This window comes from Xenopus laevis, chromosome 1S, assembly GCF_017654675.1.
Source record: "Xenopus laevis strain J_2021 chromosome 1S, Xenopus_laevis_v10.1, whole genome shotgun sequence".
Lineage (NCBI taxonomy): Eukaryota > Metazoa > Chordata > Amphibia > Anura > Pipidae > Xenopus > Xenopus laevis.
In genome coordinates, this window is record NC_054372.1 from 177,869,654 (window position 1) to 177,889,566 (window position 19,913).

At 41.0% G+C, this 19,913-nt stretch overlaps 1 protein-coding gene across 2 annotated transcripts in view; it reads right to left on the reverse strand.

Annotated features, from left to right (window-relative positions):
• The window catches only part of LOC108704433 (zinc finger SWIM domain-containing protein 6), an 87,369-nt gene that overhangs the window by 59,329 nt on the left and 8,127 nt on the right, over window positions 1-19,913 (reverse strand). The window contains exon 2 of one of the 2 annotated variants that reach the window (XM_041580561.1): window positions 15,811-15,894. The exons of the other annotated variant lie outside the window; for it this stretch is intronic. Coding sequence (XP_041436495.1) covers window positions 15,811-15,894 — 84 coding nt within the window. The remainder of the gene's footprint in view (window positions 1-15,810; window positions 15,895-19,913) is intronic. 2 annotated transcript variants of the gene reach the window in all.

Consider the following 19,913-nt stretch of genomic DNA (forward strand, 5'->3'; position numbering starts at 1 on the left):
CATGACCTTGTAGAAGTGACGCGTGTGGTCTGTTGGAAAGATCCCAGACTTCTTCCCTCAAGCAAAATAAAGAGAAGATCTGCCACTAGAGTAAAGAAGCCATCCTTTTCCTGCACAAGGGCCTGTAGGACATGCAGCTGCACTCTGCTCCTATTCCTACAATAAAGATGTTCCGCTGAGAAGCCCACAGGAAGCAGACCCTATTCCTACAAATTCATTTAATAAACTGGTATGTGGAACCAGGAGAAATTCATCAAAGCTTATTGGCACAAGATGCTTTCTCAGTTGCGAAGGGCAAAACACCTGCTTTTCAAATCTTACCATTTGACTGACTAACTTGTTGACACAAACAGGAGTCCGTGCATCAGCAGCCACTAGCCAGACGCAGCATTTTCACAAGAGAAGTGAAACCAAGACTAAATGAACATTTCGGCAGCTGAAAGTATGGGGGGAGGAGGGTGCAACATATTACAAAATCTCCCTAACTTCAGTGTGTGAACAGTATGTACCGTAGAGTCTTCCTAAGCAGGGCAACCAGTTCAATAGCTTCTGGGGACCTATGGGTTTTCACATTACTAAAGTGTGTGTTTTGCATAGGCCTTTGAATCCCTGGTAACAAAACATTGTTTATTTTAAAGCAAAAAAGCCCTTGGTACATCATAGTTCGAGAGATTTTGCAATGTTTTGCACCCCTTCGTACACGTTTAAGTGCCAAGCTGTTCCTTTAGTCTTTCACTTCTTTACAGCTAGTATTTATCCTATTAAATAATGTCTTCCTTAAAGGAACGGTAACATAAAAAAAGTGTTTTAAAGTAATTCAAATATAATGCAGTGTTGTCCTGCACTGGTAAAACTGGTGTGTTTGCTTCTGAAACGCTACTATTGTTTATATAAATAAGCTGCTGTGTAGCAAGGGGGGCAGCCATTCAAAGGAGAAAAGGCTCAGGTTACACAGCAGATAGCAGAGAAGCTCTGTAGAACATAATGGCGTTATCTGTTATCCACTACCTGTGCCTTATAGGTTTTTTCAATTTCTGCCATTGCTACACAGCAGCTTGTTTATATGAACTCAGTGTCGGACTAGGAAACCAGGGGCCCACCTAAAAACAGACCAGGGGCCCACTCTCAATACAATTATTCTTCCTCTCCTCACTCAACCTCTATTCTCCTAGTCTCTTTTCTTTACATACTATAATCTATTATTCCATCTATTTACAATTTTTGTTCTCATAAAAATAATGAATGACCATGAAATAGGCCAAATGTTTAGCAGCATGAGGGACCACTGACACCTGAGCCCACCGGAGTTTTCCTGGTATCCCTGTGGGCCAGTCCGACACTGTATGAACTATACAGGTATGGGACCTATTAACCAGAATGCTTGGGACCTTAAGTTTTCTGGATAATGGATCTTTCTGTAATTTGGATCTTCATACCTTAAATCTACTAGAAAATTAGGTAAACAATATTCCCAATAGGCTGGTTTTGCTTCCAATAAACATTAATTATATCTTTAGTTTGGATCAAGTACAAGGTACTGTTTTATTATTACAGAGAAAGAAATGAAATTATTTTTAAAAATCTGAATTATTTGATTATAATGAAGTCTATAGGAAACAGCCTTTCCGTAATTCAGATCTGTAGTAGTGTTTCTGAAGCAGACACAGCAGTTTTACCAGTGCAGGGCAACAGTACATGATATTTTCATTTCTTTGAAACACTTTTTTTTTTTGGTGTTGCTGTTCCTTTAACAACAGACTACAGTCCAGCTCTTGCTCATATAAATATGACAATTGCTCATATGAAGCGCGGCTATGTAAAGAAGCCACTTCCTGCACACTCATTAAGCTTCTCCTAATTCCTAGGGACATTTAATTAAATATACAGATTACAGTACATTTCATCTTATGAGTATTAGAGTTCCAGTTTTGTGGGTGCAAGGTATGGCATGAATGTTTAGAGAATGCATCTTCTAAATGACAGGTACACACGTTATTGCTCAATCAGTGGCCTAACAGAAACATATGTAGAAATGAAATACAGAAGTGGCTGTCTGTGGGTTTGTACCACTAGAAGTCAGTAATTACATGCAAGCGACTTGCTGCCATTATTCCTTCAGTGTCTTCACACAAAACTCAGTGGTTGTTCCTAAGGACAGATATCTCCGGGAACATCTGGGGTGCAGACTTCCTGCGCTCTCTCTCTGGCAGCAGGTCTGAAAGTAAAAGAGCCAGTATCCCCTTGATTAAAAGGATAAAAACTGCCCCCAGAAGCGTTGAAAACAAGACCAAAGTAAAAATAAAAATTCCTGCGCAGCACAGCCGCCTTTGTTGCCTCCTCCAGTGAAACCGCTGGAGTCAAGAGATTCCATAAATCTGCTCGGAGCAACATAAATCGGAGGCCCTGCGAAGGAAACTGAAAGCTTTACTGTGGAGAGGCAGGGTAAATTGCGAAAGTCATAGAAAAGCTGCTAGGAAGCCAGATATTGAATTTCAAAATATCTCAAGTCAAATGCATGCAAACACACACACACACACACACACACAAACACACACAAACACAAGGTTACAGAAACAATGTGACTACAAATTAAATGCAACAGCCAATGTACCCTGATGGGAAATCAATAAGGGGCTGATAAAAGAGCAATTTGATTTAAGAGTGAAAAGAAAAACAGGACGACAGTGGCAGAAATGCAATAGCTATAGATCAGCTGGTACAGATCAGATAGGTCTCCCATAAATAGGTGGCAAACAAATGTGTTTAAAGTACTTCACCTTTGAATTATCTTTATTATTTTATTTTCCCAGTTATTTAGCAGCTCTCCCATTTGGTATTTCAGTAGCTATCAGGTTGCTAGGGTCTTATTAACCCTAGCAACCAAGCAGTGGCATGGACAAGAGATGGGAATATGAAGAGAGGGCCTGCATAGAAAGATATGGAATAGAATAACAATAACAATAAAATTGCAGCCTCACAGAGCAAAAGTTTTTGGTTGCTGGGGTCAGTGATCAACCTGAAAGCGGGGAAGAGACAGACTAATCAACCTGAAAGCTGGGAAGAGAGACCATCAACCTGAAAGCGGGGAAGAGACAGACTATCAACCTGAAAGTGGGGAAGAGACAGACCAATCAACCTGAAAGCGGGGAAGAGACAGACCAATCAACCTGAAAGCGGGGAAGAGACAGACCAATCAACCTGAAAGCGGGGAAGAGACAGAGTATCAACCTGAAAGCGGGGAAGAGACAGAGTATCAACCTGAAAGCGGGGAAGAGACAGACTATCAACCTGAAAGCGGGGAAGAGAGACTATCAACCTGAAAGCGGGGAAGAGAGACTATCAACCTGAAAGCGGGGAAGAGACAGACCAATCAACCTGAAAGCGGGGAAGAGACAGACCAATCAACCTGAAAGCGTGGAAGAGACAGACCAATCAACCTGAAAGCTGGGAAGAGACAGAGTATCAACCTGAAAGCTGGGAAGAGACAGACTATCAACCTGAAAGCGGGGAAGAGAGACTATCAACCTGAAAGCGGGGAAGACTAATCAACCTGAAAGCGGGGAAGAGACAGACTAATCAACCTGAAAGCGGGGAAGAGACAGAGTATCAACCTGAAAGCGGGGAAGAGAGACTATCAACCTGAAAGCGGGGAAGAGAGACTATCAACCTGAAAGCGGGGAAGAGACAGACCAATCAACCTGAAAGCTGGGAAGAGATAGAGTATCAACCTGAAAGCTGGGAAGAGACAGACTATCAACCTGAAAGCGGGGAAGAGAGACTATCAACCTGAAAGCGGGGAAGAGACAGACTAATCAACCTGAAAGCGGGGAAGAGACAGACCAATCAACCTGAAAGCTGGGACGAGACAGAGTATCAACCTGAAAGCGGGGAAGAGACAGACTAATCAACCTGAAAGTCGGGATGAGACAGACTAAAGCTCCCCATAGACGCGACGATTCTTCTTGAAGAACGACCGATTTTAGGGAAGCCCGACCAATCCTTCGAAATTATCGTGCGGTTAGTGGGATTGGAACGATCGTACATCTTACGATTTTTCGGCCGACATCTGTCAGGAAATTGATCGGCCAGGTCAAAAAATCTTTGTTGGTCCCAGTGCAATCTATCTATGTTTGCAGGGCCAAGCAGGCAGCTCCCCTATGTTTTCCTGGCAAATTGGTCTTTTTAGTTGATGGTAAATTCGTACGATCGTTCCGAGAAGATCGTGGTCTCACGATCAGGATCTGATCTTTTAAAAATCTCGAATATATTACCTAATTTCCCCAGAGTCTCTCCTGATAGTCGATGCCTGGTGTTGGCTGGAGGGGTCGGCACCTCTCCCAATCGTATCTATAGAGAAAATTAGCCGAACAACACAAGCTGGTGTAGCGGGGATCTCCCCTGCAAGTTTATTTAGTCAAGTGATGTAACGTTTCGGGGGCGTGCCCCTTCATCAGACATGCAGATTCACTCCAAAACAGTGTTTAAAAACCCTTAGTGATTTGCATAATTGAACATATATGTGTGAATATATTAAACATTGTGAACATCTACATAAATCTCAACATCTATGGCCAGCTTAATCAACCTGAAAGCGGGGAAGAGATATAAGTGGAAGGCAAATAATAAAAAATATGAAACCCAATGGGAAAGTTGCTAGGAATAGGGCATTCTATAGCATACCAAAAGGCAAACCACCCATTTTAAGCATTCTGTTCTGCTGGTAGAGGGAGCGCTGGGAGTTACAAGAGGCAGACTACAGGTTTGGCACCAATTCTTTCTCAAATATAAACTAGAGTTAAGTAAATTCACTGGCTAAGCAGAGACAATACAGGCACGTGATCTAGAAATCGGTCTTTCTATTCAGGGCTTGCACCAATAAGGTGTAAAGGACAAACAAACACCAGGCAGTTCCGCTCTAAACATAGCAAATAGAAGCTAAATAAAGGCAGCGTAAAGCAGACGGGCACAGGCGAGTGACTCCCTCTTCCAGCCTCCCAGTAAGACACAAGCCACCCACAGAACTCAGGGCCCTCCCCTCCGCGCTGTCAGGCTGCCTGGCCCTCAGCTGAACTGCGAGCACTGACGTCAGCTGGCGACTGAGGCAGCATTCCTAAACAGTTCAGACAAACCCACTTGTGGGAAGCTTAGAAAGCCCTCAGCTGTAGTGAAGAAAGCAAAGGCTTGGCTGCGAGCCAGACTACTGAGCTCAGCATTTTGTAATGCACTTCCTTTTTACTTAACCGCCTTGCATAATGCCTCAGCTAATCCACCTTTAACCCTTTCCACCGCTCACGCTTCTCTGGCAAAACAAACTGGGGCAGCAGATCTAGTACATTAAAGAAATTAATAAAATATACAGAAATCAAAAGAAATTAAGCAACAGCTACCGGGGAACAATGGCATGAAAAAAAGAAAAGAAAAAGGGGTGAATAGCAACATCAAACATGCAGCGCACTCCGCTCTTTGGCTGTCAGGGCAGGATGGGAGCTGTAGTTTCAAATATTAAGCTTGGCAGACCCTACTCACTCTAGATAGCACTGCACTAACACACACACACAAATTGTATCACAAAGCAGATCAAGAGCAACAGAAGTGAGTGCTTTAATGGATCCGATTCTAGCTACAGACAAAGCTTGCCTACAGTGAATATTGCTTTAAATGGCCGTGGCATGTTGGGTCTACTCGCTGTTATTTTTTAAATTTAAACTCTAACACTATTTTTTTTTTTCAAACTACAACTCCCATCTTGTTCTGACAGCCAAAGAACAGAGTGCTGCATGTTTGCTGCAGTCCGTATACATCACTGCTTAGGTTTCTAGAGACCCACAGCCTGCATTTTCCTCAAGCCTCCTGGCATACTGGCATACTGGCCCGTATCATATGATCCTTAAGTACAATCCACTTACACTATTTAACCCTTTCGAGGCAAAGGACCGATTTCTTTTGCCACTCATTATCAGTGTCGGACTGGCCCGGCCAGAACCCTTCTCCAGATATTTCCAATCGGCAAAAATATATTTTTTTTCGGGCGATGCGCTGGTGCGCAACGAGCGGCACTGTTGCTGGCCCGACGCGTTTTAGTAGGGGGGCGGGGGGTCGGAGGGGGGCCCCTGGACAGCAGTCCCGGTGGGCCCCGGGCCCCCCAGTCCGACCCTGCTCATTATACCCTTCGTTTCTGAGCGCTGGTTAGTTGCTACTCACTTCAATGACAGGGAACTGGTGTACGGATCTGATCCAAAGCCAAGATAATATCCATTAGTTATGGATTAAAAGCACCAGAAACTCTTCTGGCTCCACTGGGGCCCAAGACCCGGGTTTTGTGCCCTGACAAAGCTAGAAGGCAGTCATTGCTAAAAAGAAGACTAAAGAGCAGGGGTGTGAGACATTTCTCTACTAAAAGTGCTGGGCACATGGCCAAACAGTTATTCATAATACAATTAAGGCTTCTTAGATAGTGTGGCAAAGTGCACTATTAACTCTGCACATTTTATGGCAGTGTAATTTATATGCATTAAAATAAATATAGGCTTTGAAATAAACCAATCCGCATTAATACACATATTAGCTTTATATGGACGGGACTTGGCACAGCCGCCAGATGCCCATCCCTGTCACAGAACAAGTATGTACACACACTAGGCTCTCTGTGTAGCACAACTATGCCTGTGGGTTTTATTTCATACAAAAAAAGAGTAATGATTGGGAGCGTCCCCCTTCAATGCAGGATGTTTGAGGAATCGGCAAGCTATAGTTGCACTTATTTCGGGCGTTTTTTTTGCCTGTGGGGTAACATTACAAACGGCCGAGGTTAAAGGGGTTGTTCACCTTCAAACAACTAGCTGTTTTCAGATAGATCACCAGCAATAACTTTTTACAATTACTTTCTATTTTCTATGTGTCACCGTTTTTCTAATATTGAAGTGTAAAGTGTCATTTTTCACCTTCTACGGGTAAAGGCAAATTCGGGGAGATTAGTCGCCACGGCGACAAATCTCCTCTTCTTCGGGGCAACAATCTCCCCGAACTACATTTCCACCGGCTAGAATGAAAAATCACTAGTGGGATGGCACTTGTGGGACTTCGTTTTCCGATGGTGTCTCACGAGGAAACGTTGGGCAACTTCGGAAAACGAAGCGCCGCGAGTGCCATCCCGCTGGCGATTTTTCATTCTAGCTGGCAGGAAGGCAGTTCGGGGAGATTGTCGCCCCATAGAAGAGGAGATTTGTCGCCAGGTGACTAATCTCCCCAAATCTGCCTGTGTGCCCTTACCCTAAAGCAACTCTGGGAGGGGGGGGGGGGGACTTGCCGACCCTGTTAACTGTTCTACACCGATACATTTAATTAATACATTTCTTATCTTTGTCCCTGCTGAGCAGAATCTCTAGGTTTTATTACAGGCAGCTGTTAGAATTGATACAATAGTTACGAATACTCCAGATGCTGCTGAGAAATGTATCAACTAAATGTTGCAAAATTGTAACAGTTCAGAATCTGCACCTGAATTACTGAGCTGCCGGTCTGAAACACCAGAGACAGGAACATTCAACTTTACACTTAGATTTTGCAAAAACAGTAAAAACTAAATAATGGAAAATGAAAAAAAGTCTATTTCTGGGGAACAATCTGAAAACAACTGATCTGAATAAAAGTGTTTGGAAGCTGGCAAGGTTGGCAGAGCTGTAAAGCGGTAGAGGAAGGATTTCACCTGTTGCTCCGCAACTGCACCAGCACTTCCGCTAAATCCCCAATATTCACTATATAATCAATGAAACATAGATCCCTTTATTCACTATATAATCAATGAAACATTTATCCCTTTATTCACTATATAATCAATGAAACATAGATCCCTTTACCCTATTTCCCAGATTACTTTGCAACAGTGATGCATTACGATACAGCCGACTGATACTTGCATTCTAATTGCCTTATTTACAGTTTATTGATATTTTGAAATAGGGGGAGCAATGCATCCTTGTTGCTTTAGTCCAGCTCCCACCACCAGATGTGAGGCCTGAGCTTGCTCAGAATGCAACAACTGTGAAAGGCCTGAATGCCCAGTCAAGCAAAGAACATCAGAAAATGTGAAAAGAGCTCTAGAAGCAAATCTCAGTGCTATTATACCTGCACAGCAACAAGATCTATGCACGGTAATATTAAATGCAGCGACTGTCATTCTGTGCTACCGATGCCCTTTTTTCCAATAGTAGCAAAAGAATGACTATGCATTTTCCTTTTAAAAGGCTGAATAAATGTAGTCTTACTTCCTGAAGCCACAGGGTTTCCTCTGTCTTTCTGCTATTCTATAAATAACTTGGAGAAGGAGAAAATAAATATATATATATATATATATATATATATATATATATATATATATATATATATATATATATACACACACATACATACATACACACATACATACATACATACACACACACATATATACATACATACACACACACATATATACATACATACACACACACACACACACACACACACACACACACACACAGAAAACCATGCACAGTATATAGCACACACATGCTTTCAATTCTGCCCGTTTTTATTAGTATTAGGTATACAAACACCCAAAATACAATATGCATGGAGAATCTAAGAGCTTACAATTTCCAGGAACTAAGAACATGTGAAACAATAAAGAGATATCTGAAGAAAAGCAAAAAAAGATTAAGTGGATTACAAGGAAATCTCCCAGCAGTGCCCAACCCCCCAACTGTATTCTGTCCATTTGTCTAAAATTGTCACTGGGTAACAGCAGGGCCAGAGAAACACAGATAGGGCCCTTGGGCAGGAAAACAAAGCCATGCAAATTATGGTGGTTCGATATTTTTATACATGCATATACAAACACACACATAAAAACCTTCAGCTGTTGGCACAGGTATGGTTATCCGGAAACTAGTTATCTAGAAAACTCCGAATTACAGAAAGGCCACCTCAGGTAGACTCTGTTTTAATGCAAATAATTCAGTTTGCTTTTTCTCTGCAATAATAAAACAATATAACGTACTTGATCCTCACTAAGGTATTAAAAAAAAGCATTTTTGGAGGCAAGACAATCCTATTGGGTTTATTTAATGTTTAAATGGAAAAGTTTTAACTAAAAAGCCCCATATCCGTAAAAACCCCAGGTCCCGAGCATTCTGGATAACAGGTCCTATACCTGTACTGTTCCTATAATCCCCCTGCCAAGAGATGTTCCATCAACAAAAACATCAGAGGCTCACACGGTTGGGCATCCATCAAGTAAATATAATGTAACAATTATTCACAATGTAACCATGACCAAAGACAGTTCCAACCTATGAGGGCAGAGACACGCTCAGATTCGGGGAGATTAGTTGCCCAGCGACAAATCTCCTCTTCTTCAGGGTCGGCTAATCTCGATGAACTGCCTTCCAGTGGGCTAGAATGTAAATCGCCAGCGGGATGGCACTCGAGCACTTCGTTTTCAGAAGTCGCCTCACGAGGAAACTTCGGGCGACTTCGGAAAACGAATAGATCAGAGTGCCATCCTGCCAGTGATTTACATTCTAGCCAGCGGGAAGGCAGTTCAGGGGGGGTAATCGGCCAAAGAAGAGGCGATTAATCGTCGGGCGCCTAATCTCCCCGAATCTGAGCTTGTCTCTGCCCTAAAGGGGCCAAAGTAAGGAAAAACCATCCGTATTGCAGTGGGGCTTTACGATATTTCAAGCATTTAGACCGGTGTTAATTTGGAAAGTTAAGTGTCACATAGCTACAAAACATATTGTAATGCAGAAGTGCACAATCTGACACCCACCAGATAGTCTATTCCTGGAACTACAGCAGTGGGATGCTGGGAGTTGTAGTTTTATTATTTCCACATCTGGACAGCTACTAAATACAGAGCCACAAAAACAGAAAAAATAAATAAAAGGTCTCTTCCATTTAGACTGCACCCACTATTTGTTATAGAATCTCTTTAAAAAGCCAGGAGGCAGTTATTCATTTTCTGTTTATTTTAAAGAATGAAATTAAATACATTGACCTTCTATCCAATACAATGTTAAAAGCAGACTTCCAAAGAGAAGGAGAAAATAGAAGAGTGCAGATTCAAGAAAAGTCAACCGCGGCCTGTCAAAACACATCATTCCCTATAAATTAATAACCTTACTTCAAAGATCAATTTTATATTGTATTTACCTTCTGGGGCTCTGAAAGTAGACTAACAGCTGTGAGCCACACAATTCCCATAAATCTGAGCCATAGCAAATCTTGCCTTTAGCAGGCATAATATTAACCCCACACATGGAGAGAAGTAGCAAATAGATTTCTGCATATTTGCTTCCTAGTTATATTCTGGCTGCTGCTTGTTTAATAGCCCGGCTTCAAAGGCTTCTAACACCTACTTGCTACACCTGGGATACATATGTCAGTTTAGTGAGAGATCTGAGAATTGCATTTGCAATGTGAGGATACAAGTCCGATTACCAGAAGCCAAGGCAGGAAGCAAGGATACAGACAACCGACATTGGTAGGACGCGCCATTATTTACAGTTATTACAAAGAATATGTTCAATACATAATGCTTTAAAGCTTAAAGGTAGAATCGTATTAGGGCTAATTCACATGAACTCTTATTTTAATAATACAGGTATGGGAACGGTTATCCGGAAACAAGTTATCAAGAAAGCTCAGAATTACAGAATGCCCATCTCCCATAGACTCCATTTTATCCAAATAATTTCTAAAAAGGATTCTTTGTAATAATAAAACAGTAGCTTGTACTTGATCCAAACTAATATACTTTAATCCTTATTGGAAGCAAAACCAGCCTATTTATATAATGTTTACATAACTTTCTAGAAGACTTAAAGGAAAACTATAACCCCCAAACAATGTCATTCTCTATAAAAAGATATTGCATAAAACAGCTCATATGTAAAACCCTGCTTCATGTAGATAAACCATTTTCATAATAATATACTTTTCTAGTAGTATGTGCCATTGGGTAATCCTAAATAGGAAATTGGCATTTTAAAAAATAAGGACCGCCCTCTGGGATCGTACGATTCACTGTGCACACAAACATACCAAACAAACTACACTTGTTAGGTCACATGAGCCAATTAACAGACAGAGTTCTGTCTTTTGCTTCAACACTTCCTGTTACAGTTAGAGCTGCAATATTTCTGGTCAGGTGATCTCTGAGACAGCACACAGACCATCACAAAATGGTGATTCAAAGCAAGAGATGTAAAAGGGCAATATTTACTTAAATATATAGAACAAAGAATTCTGGTAAGAATATGCCACTTAATATGATGTAAACTGTTGCTTAAGTATTAATTTTGGGGGTATAGTTTTCCTTTAAGGCACAAAGATCCATATTACAGAAATATCCGTTATCTGGAAACCCCAGGGTCCAGCATTCTGGATAACAGGACCCATACCATGTTGCAGTTCACTATGCAACAGCTAAAACCGCCAAGCAGGCCTAACAACGGAGAATTACAGGCCATTAACCAGTATATGGAGATATGTAGATCAAAATCAAGTAGAGAGCCAACAGGCTGCATTACAGGACTATGTATAAGAAAAAAGAAGTACTACACCCACACAAACAAGTAAAACACATAGGATTACACTAGCAGTATCCTGATCTGGACACTTGGGAACCGGCATCAGATTTACATAAATAAAAGGCCCCAGTATGAATAATCCTGGTCATTTGAAAAGGGTATAATTTCCTTTCAGTCCTTTACAACACTGCGGAAATTGCAGGCCCCTTTGAAATCCCAGCTGTAAGAAGAATGAAACCGAATACACGTAAAAAGCATTAGAGGTTCCATAGGGGCCAGTGCACTGACGGAACATAAACAGCCATGACAGGCTCCAACTGTTTTCCCGTACAGAGTTCTGAATATTGTCGGTGCTTTGCCTATAAATTAAAGGGATTGCGGGGCACTAGAACGCTAGGCAACATTTAATTCAGCAACAGAACGAGGCCCTTAGAGAACAGGAAGTGGCACCAAAATTTATTATGATGGTCTAAATTGCAGATGAATGTAATATTTCTGGTTAGAGAAAGATGTGTCACACTTTCCTACGCACCTAACAATATAAAACTGCTGAAAAAGCAGTCTTCTAAAAACAAATACAGATCAATGGATTTGTTAACGCACAGAAACAATACCCACCACCATATACATGAAAAAAAAAAAAAAAAGGTACAGAGCAAACTTTAGAAGCAAATGAACCCTTTATTGTAACTTTGTTAACCATGTACACCTCTATAAACAATGGCATTCAGTATCAATAACCATGTGTGAATGAGAGCAGGTGTGCAATGACTTATGGGAACATTTGCTCGTCACTCTATACTACATCTGTTAAAGGAATAAGTAACAGGGCGATCTGCATTCCGACAAGCAACAACAGCCTCTCATTCTGCACAGCCTGCTCTATTCAGCCGCTCTGCTTGCAATGAAGGGCATTTTGCAAACAGTGGGCCACCTACAATCAATAGCGCAGAAATCCTGTTTCAATAAGAAGGCCATACAATAGATTTCATTTCGAAAATGCACAAACAAATCTGCCGGCTCACGATGCAACAACTCTTAAAGGAACAGTAACACCAAAAAATTAAAGTGCTTTAAAGTGAAGAAAATATCATGTACTGTTGCCCTGCACTGGTAAAACTGATGTGTTTGCTTCAGAAACTACTATAGTTCATATAAACAAGCTGCTGTGGAGCAATGGCGGAAATTGAAAAACGGCTATATGGCACAGGTTAACTAATGGATAACAGATAACACCATTAGACAGACAGAGCTTATCTGCTATCTGCTGTGTATCTCCTTTGAATGGCTGCCCCCATGGCTACACAGCAGCTAATTTATATAAACAATAGTAGTGTTTCTTAAGCAAGCACAGCAGTTTTACCAGTGCAGGGCAACACTGCATTATATTTTCATTACTTTAAAATACTTTTATTTTTTGACGTTACTGTTCCTTTAATATATTTAGAGCTATAATCCTATGTAGCCATAATTCGTATACACAACATATGAGTGTCTCTAGCATTCATATTCTGGATCTATAGTTCAGTTCTCACCAAGGAAAGGAATACAGGGCCTAGCTAACAGCCAAAACAAAACATTGATTGAGCATGCAATGCTTATTGCCAGGACTCAGAGTAAAATAAATTAAAAAATACAATGAACAGATGTTCTGCCAAATCAGTGGGCAAACTGGATTTCAGGGCTATTATGTCATGAGCCAGCCTGAAAATATACTGAAAGAGAGAATGGCATATTCCACACTGTACAATTTGCTTACTCTTAGAGGCTCATTGGTCAAAGGTCCAATTTCAAATTCATGTGAATTTTTTTTTTATAATTTGAATATACTCACAATTCAACTGGGAGGTTAGGAAAATATTTGAATGTATAATATTCGATCGAATGGTTCCGACCAGACAATTTGAATCATATTCATCCATATTTTCTTAGGAATCAAATTTTTCTGCTGAAAAAATAAAATAATAGATAAAAACTGCCATGGGCTTGTACATGAACTCGGCAGGTTTTAGGAGGCGAATATTCGAATTAGGACTGTTTCCATGATCGCAATGTGATAAATCTCACATTCGAATAGGGGGATTAAAATTCAAATGTGTGAATTTTGAAACTCGAAAGTTTGAATTCAAATTTATTATTCGACTCTTAATAAATCTGCCCCTTACTGTTTCAAATCAGACACCGTAGAGCGATGTGCGGGACTTACCGGTATATCTGAGATGAAGTCTGGGCACAGTGATAAGTAAGCTCATGAATACATCCACATAGTAGTGTGGAGGATCCTACTGTGTAGGGCTGCTATATTCACAAGACTGAACTAGCAGATCAGTGACCCAAACAGACTCCTTCAGTCAGTTACATGGTCAAGATGCAATCAGGGCCTATAAGATTAGCTGAATGTCCAAATGAAATGGGTTTGATTCCAAATGCAAAGCAGGCTAATTTATTGGTGAGCAGATGTCAGGTCAGTGGCAATATGCTCCATGCATAATCCCTTATTGTGGTAGGGATTTGACTGCCCTTTAACTTCGAATATTAATTTAATTAACATGGTAAATGTTTGTGACCTTTTGCAGTTTAGCATTTATAGAGGTATAGTACAAGTTTCCCATCGGTATCCTTTCAATTTGACTTGTGAGTCGCATTGAGGAATCTTGCCGCCAGTGATTCCATGCACAAATTCGGTTTACTTTGAACAACAATCTACTAATGATTAAAAGGATCCCAGGTTAGAGGTGGTCAGACTACTCGTTGCTACCCCACAACTGTAAGCACCTAGAAGTTCAGCAACTAAAGGGGATCCGTCACCCAGAAAAATTATTCAAAGGTCCTATTTTATCAGATTAGTCAAGCAAAATGAACTTGAATTACACTGTGTAAATTATTTGAATCTTATTTCCTTCAGTCTGGGAATTCAAAATTACAGCAAGCAGGCAGGAGCCATTTTGTGGACACAGTTATTAAGACAAGCCTTGTATCATCTCAGAATCTTGTTTGTGCACCAGAATGGGGAACCCGATGACCATTCCCATGCCCTGGCTACTGGTGATGTGCAGGTCAGGGTTTTCCTGACCCGCACCCGACCCTAACCCGCCCTGCTCCAGCCACCGCGCTTCCGGGGTCCTTTTATAGACCCACGCTGCCCCGCTGATGACATCACAGTGACGTCACAAAAGGGGCGGGGTGAGCAGACGCAAGACTACAAAGCCGGAATTTGAAGGTGGCGGACGGGGAGAGCAGGAGAACAGTTCAACCCGCACCCGCCTGCGAGGAGCAGTGCGAGGTCGGCCCGAACCCGCCTGACCGCGGATATCGGGTCAGCCCACACATCACTGCTGGCTACATAATTAAATAGTGAAGAGAACAGGGGAATGTGTGGAGAGCAGTGACATCTAGGAAGTGCTGAATGGAAAGTGAAAGTAATGGTCTGCCCTGCCTCTATGCCTAAGGCATAGAGGAGGGGCAGACAATATTTGATTGACAGCTGAGATTTTTAAATGAGTTTACAACAGCTATAAATGCTTTAATAAAAAAAATAGATTGATTAGAAATTGGATTTCATGTTTAGTTTGAAAAGGACTTTTATTATACAGATTTTAGTGTCTGGGTGACAGGTCCACTTTAAAGATTACACCAGTAGCTGAACTAATTACCTGAAACCACCCTAAAAATTTTAAAGAGTTTCAGATGCTAATTTTGTGTGTTAGATTTTGCCGGGGAAAAAAATCCCTGCAGGCTTTTGTCCCTTCGAAAAGCTTTGCAAAACAAGAGAGGATTGTGGCAGTGAATAAATAGGAATTATATACACCCTCTTTGCTCCATAAAGGAACTTGAAAAACTTGCCTGAGCAAGTTAACAATAAGAGAATAAATAAAGCTGGTAATGGAAGGGTTTTCCTTCCAATCAGGAGAACTCAAACAAGTCCTAGAGTGCACCCCGGGCTAGCCGTGCCTGTAACCAGCACACAAACAACACTTTGTGCAGTGATTTGCACCGCATTCAGCTGTCACAGACTCAGTCACATCAGCCTTCTCCAACCACGAATAATTATGTGAAGGAAAACTACATGAAGGAAAATAAGTGTCGTTCACATCATCTAGGGGCTTGTCTACATTATTCAACTGCTTTCTAGGACGCTATTTAATGAATGTGTTGAAAGCATATGAACATAAAAAGTTTAGCAAAATGTTAGATGAATAGTGTTAGAACAGAATTAGATTAGTGTTAGAACCTTATTTACCAAAAGCCTCACGATATGGCACTTCTTGAGTTTGTACAAAACTGCCTCCGAATGGATAGCAAATCAGAATTACCGGGAATTCACCTACAAGAAGGGAACATGGGTTTTGCTTATTTCAGGAACTTGCCATTAAATCACATAATTTGTCTGTTTCCAGGTTTACGCTGCAGCTTTAGATGCTTTGAAAGGATGACAGTGGCCGAGATAAGAAAGCAAAGGCTAATGACTCTGGACTATATCTCCTACTGAAACAAATCCAAATCAGTGCCTTCGCCCCACTGAGTAGACAGGATAGTTAGAACAGCTACCAATGTGGACCAAAATACAGTTCCTGCATTGCTTAAGGGACCAAAATGTCCTATACCGCTGCCTAAAGGTAAAGTAACAGCAAAAAATGAAAGTGTTTTAAAGTCATCAAAAATATAATGTACAGTTGCCCTGCACTGGTAAAACGGATGTTTGCTTCAAACACTACTACAGTTTATATAAACAAGCTGCTGTGTAGCAATGGCGGAAACTGAAAAAAAAGGCTATATGGCATAGGTTAAATAGTGGATAACACCATTATGTTCTACAGAGATTAACTGCTGTATAAGCTGAGCCGTTCTTCCTTTGAATGGCTCTCCCGATTAAGACACAGCAGCTAATTTATATAAACAATAGTAGTGTTTCTGAAGCAAACATAGTTTTACCAGTGCAGGGAAACACTGCATTATATTCTTATTACTTTATTTTGTGATGCTCCTGTTCCTTCAAATGAGCTATTCATTCCATTCAGTATAAGGCTGCACAAGCCAGTGAAATCACAAAAAAACACTGAAACCCAAGATCCATGGAGAAACATCCTCGAAGTAGCCATGGAAGCAAAAAAGGGAATTTATAAATATGGGCCTAGGAATCCTAAAATTGGTCTTTTTACATAGTAGTAAGAGTGTGGACTAAGCAAAAAAACAAATCTTATCGATTTTATTAGATAATACAGTGGCCTCACTAGACGGGCACTCGCTGATTCCTGACTAGTAGTCACAGAACAGGTGGGAAGCCTGGAGAAGCATAGTTGGCTTTTTATATGAGCTGCTATTAACATTTAATGCATAGGAAACAATTGCTGTGCATATCTTTACTTTGCCAAGATACATTTGATACACGTCTTTTCCTGCCATTTATCTATGGACATTTATAAACTGACAAATGAATCCATTTCTTTTTATATTTGCCAACTTTTGTCCATCAGACACTAGCAGCAGAGGAATGCATGAGATTAGAAATAAATATTTAAGCAAAAGCATGTTATCTCTTGCATGATCACACATTAATATCGCATTTTATTTACATTGCGATTATGGAGAATAGTAGGAGTCTGTCATTACTGAAATAGGAATGGAAAGTCAAGCCCTGTTAGGTCAATCCCACTCCCATAAAGCTTATCAGACTTGAAAACCCCATCTAGAAATTAGACGCTGGAATGGAAAAAGGGCTCTATGTTATTTTGTTTACTCTAGCAACTCCTTGAATTATTAAAAAATACATTATATCGCTTTATTGCGTTGGCAGCTGACAAAAAGCCCAGTGTTCAGCCAGGACAGAATAGTTAAATGAAGTGGTCGCAGTTTCCAGGCACTGTGCACTGCTACTTTAAGGATTAGAAAGCTTGATTCACTAAAAGCCACCATTCATCAGCTAAATCGTCCACATACCAGCAGCTCATGAATGTTTCCTGGATCATACACATCTGATGGGCCAAACAGGGGAGCTTAAAGTGTCCTCTTGCTAAATTAAAGGGGTTATAATACGGGCATACTAAATATAGAAATGAAAGTCTAATGTCGCAGCAGATATGTAACAACACTTTGCTGCAAAATCAACTTTTTTTTGCTGGAAAATAAATACAGGTATGGAATTGATTATATGGAAAGTCTGGGAGCTGGGGCTGTCTATAATATGGAAAGTTCTATTTTTAGCAACGTAATCATTTCTAATGTTATACAGGTATGGGACCCGTTATCCAAAATGCTAGGGAGCTTGGGTATTCCGGATAATGGATCTTTCCATGATTTGGAAGTCTACTAGAAAATCATGTAAACATTAAATAAACCCAATAGGCTGGATTTGCCTTCAGTAAGGATTAATTATAGCTTTGATCGTATCAAGTACAAGCTAGTGTTTTATTATTACAGAGAAAAAGAGCTCCATAGCTCTGATCGGATAGCACTATTCGGAGCTTTCTGGATAACAGATCCCATACCTGTACTAGAGAACAAGTATATTTTATTATGCTATACCTGGTACATACAATGTACAATTAATTTTTTTTGTTTTTAAAGGAGGCAGGAAAAGCAGTTTACGCCAGACATAGCCTCCTTGTCTACATTAGTGATTGACATTTTTTGCAAGAAGTTAGGGTAAAAGTTTAACCGCTGATCCTTTGTTCCTGTAAGCAAAGCTGCACTTTCAACACCAAATCCGGCAATCTATCAGGATGTGTCTCTAAATGGAAAGAGGAAGTACAGAATCTCATGAAATTCTGATTTCCCAAAGTCATGTGATGTGAGGCACATGGACATTAGTGATGTGCGGGCCGGCCCAATACCCGCGGGCCAATCGGGTTCGGGCCGACCACACCCCCCCCCTTTGTGGACTTTCAGACAGATATCGATCAGGGAAGCCCGTCTAAGGGCCCCACACACAGGCCAATAAGTTGCCAAATCGGTCTGTCGGCAGCTTTTATCCCCCCGTGTATGGGGGTCTTTAGGCTACGGGTACACATGCATATTTCCAGAGCGTTTTTGTCGCAGTTCGTGCCGTGTTTTTTTTTTAAAAAAAAGCAGACCACCGTTTATATACACTAGCGGATTAAGCTTAGGCAATGACACAATATCGATATCGTATACACAGCGGTGAGGACTGTGCCGAAAACATTCTGGAAATACAAATTTGTGCCTGTAGCCTTAGACCAGGGGTCCCCAACCTTTTTTTTTACCCGTAAGCCACATTCAAATGTAAAAAAAGAGTTTGGAGAGCAACACAAGCATGAAAAAATAACTTGGGGTGCCAAATAAGGGCTGTGATTGGCTATTTGGTAGCCCCTATGTGCACTGGCAGCCTATAGGAGGCTCTACTTGGCACTATACTTAGTTTTTAAGCAATTAAAACTTGCTTCCAAGCCTGGAATTCAAAAATAAGCCCCTGCTTTGAGGCCACCGAGAGCAACATCCAAGGGGTTGGAGAGCAACATGTTGCCCACGAGCTACTGGTTGGGGATCACTGCCTTAGACAGTACACCTACCAACAAATCACTCTCCAAACAGAACAGCCTATCTGGAATCCAGCCTTTAGTTCTTGGTTCTACTGGAACATGACAGAAGGTGTTTTGTTCCCCTTACCCATTCACAGGTTTTCCAGATAACTGATCCTATATCTGTATATCAAGTAGTTTTTGCATTCATTCTTTTATAAATATATAGGACACTATATACCCTGAGCAAGGGTTCACCCAAATTACCGATAGACCTTTAAGATCACTTAAGGGGGTTGTAGGTCATTCATGGGAAAAGACAGCAAGGCATACTGCAAGGCCAGTTTGAAACTGAAATTGTTTTCTAAACCTATCAAATAGGTCGTTCACTTTCAAATACTTTTCAGTTCAGCTAGTTTCAGACAGGTCACCAGAAATAAAGACTTTGTCCAACCACTTTCTATTTGTGACCGTTTTTTTTAACATTGAAGTGTAAAGTTCATTTTTCACCCTCTAAAGAAGCTGTGGGGGGGGGGGGGGTGTCGTTGACTAACAGTTTTAAATTTATACATTTAGTGGATACATTTGTTATCTTTGTCCCTGGAGGAGTAGCCATAGGTGCACCAAGAATATCGTATACAACTATTTTTTGTACAATATTCAGTGTATCACCAAGGTCCGGAGCCGAAGATGGTAACCCAGAAACCGCTTCCACAACTGGCGATCGCTTCTAAACCTTAAAACACAGAGGAAACAAAAACCGCACCAATGTGAAAAACTTCCAAAGCCGGTATCAAGGCCCTGCTCTGGTTACTACTCACAGGATTTCCCGGACACGGCTTGCACACAAGAACAGATCTGCGGTGAG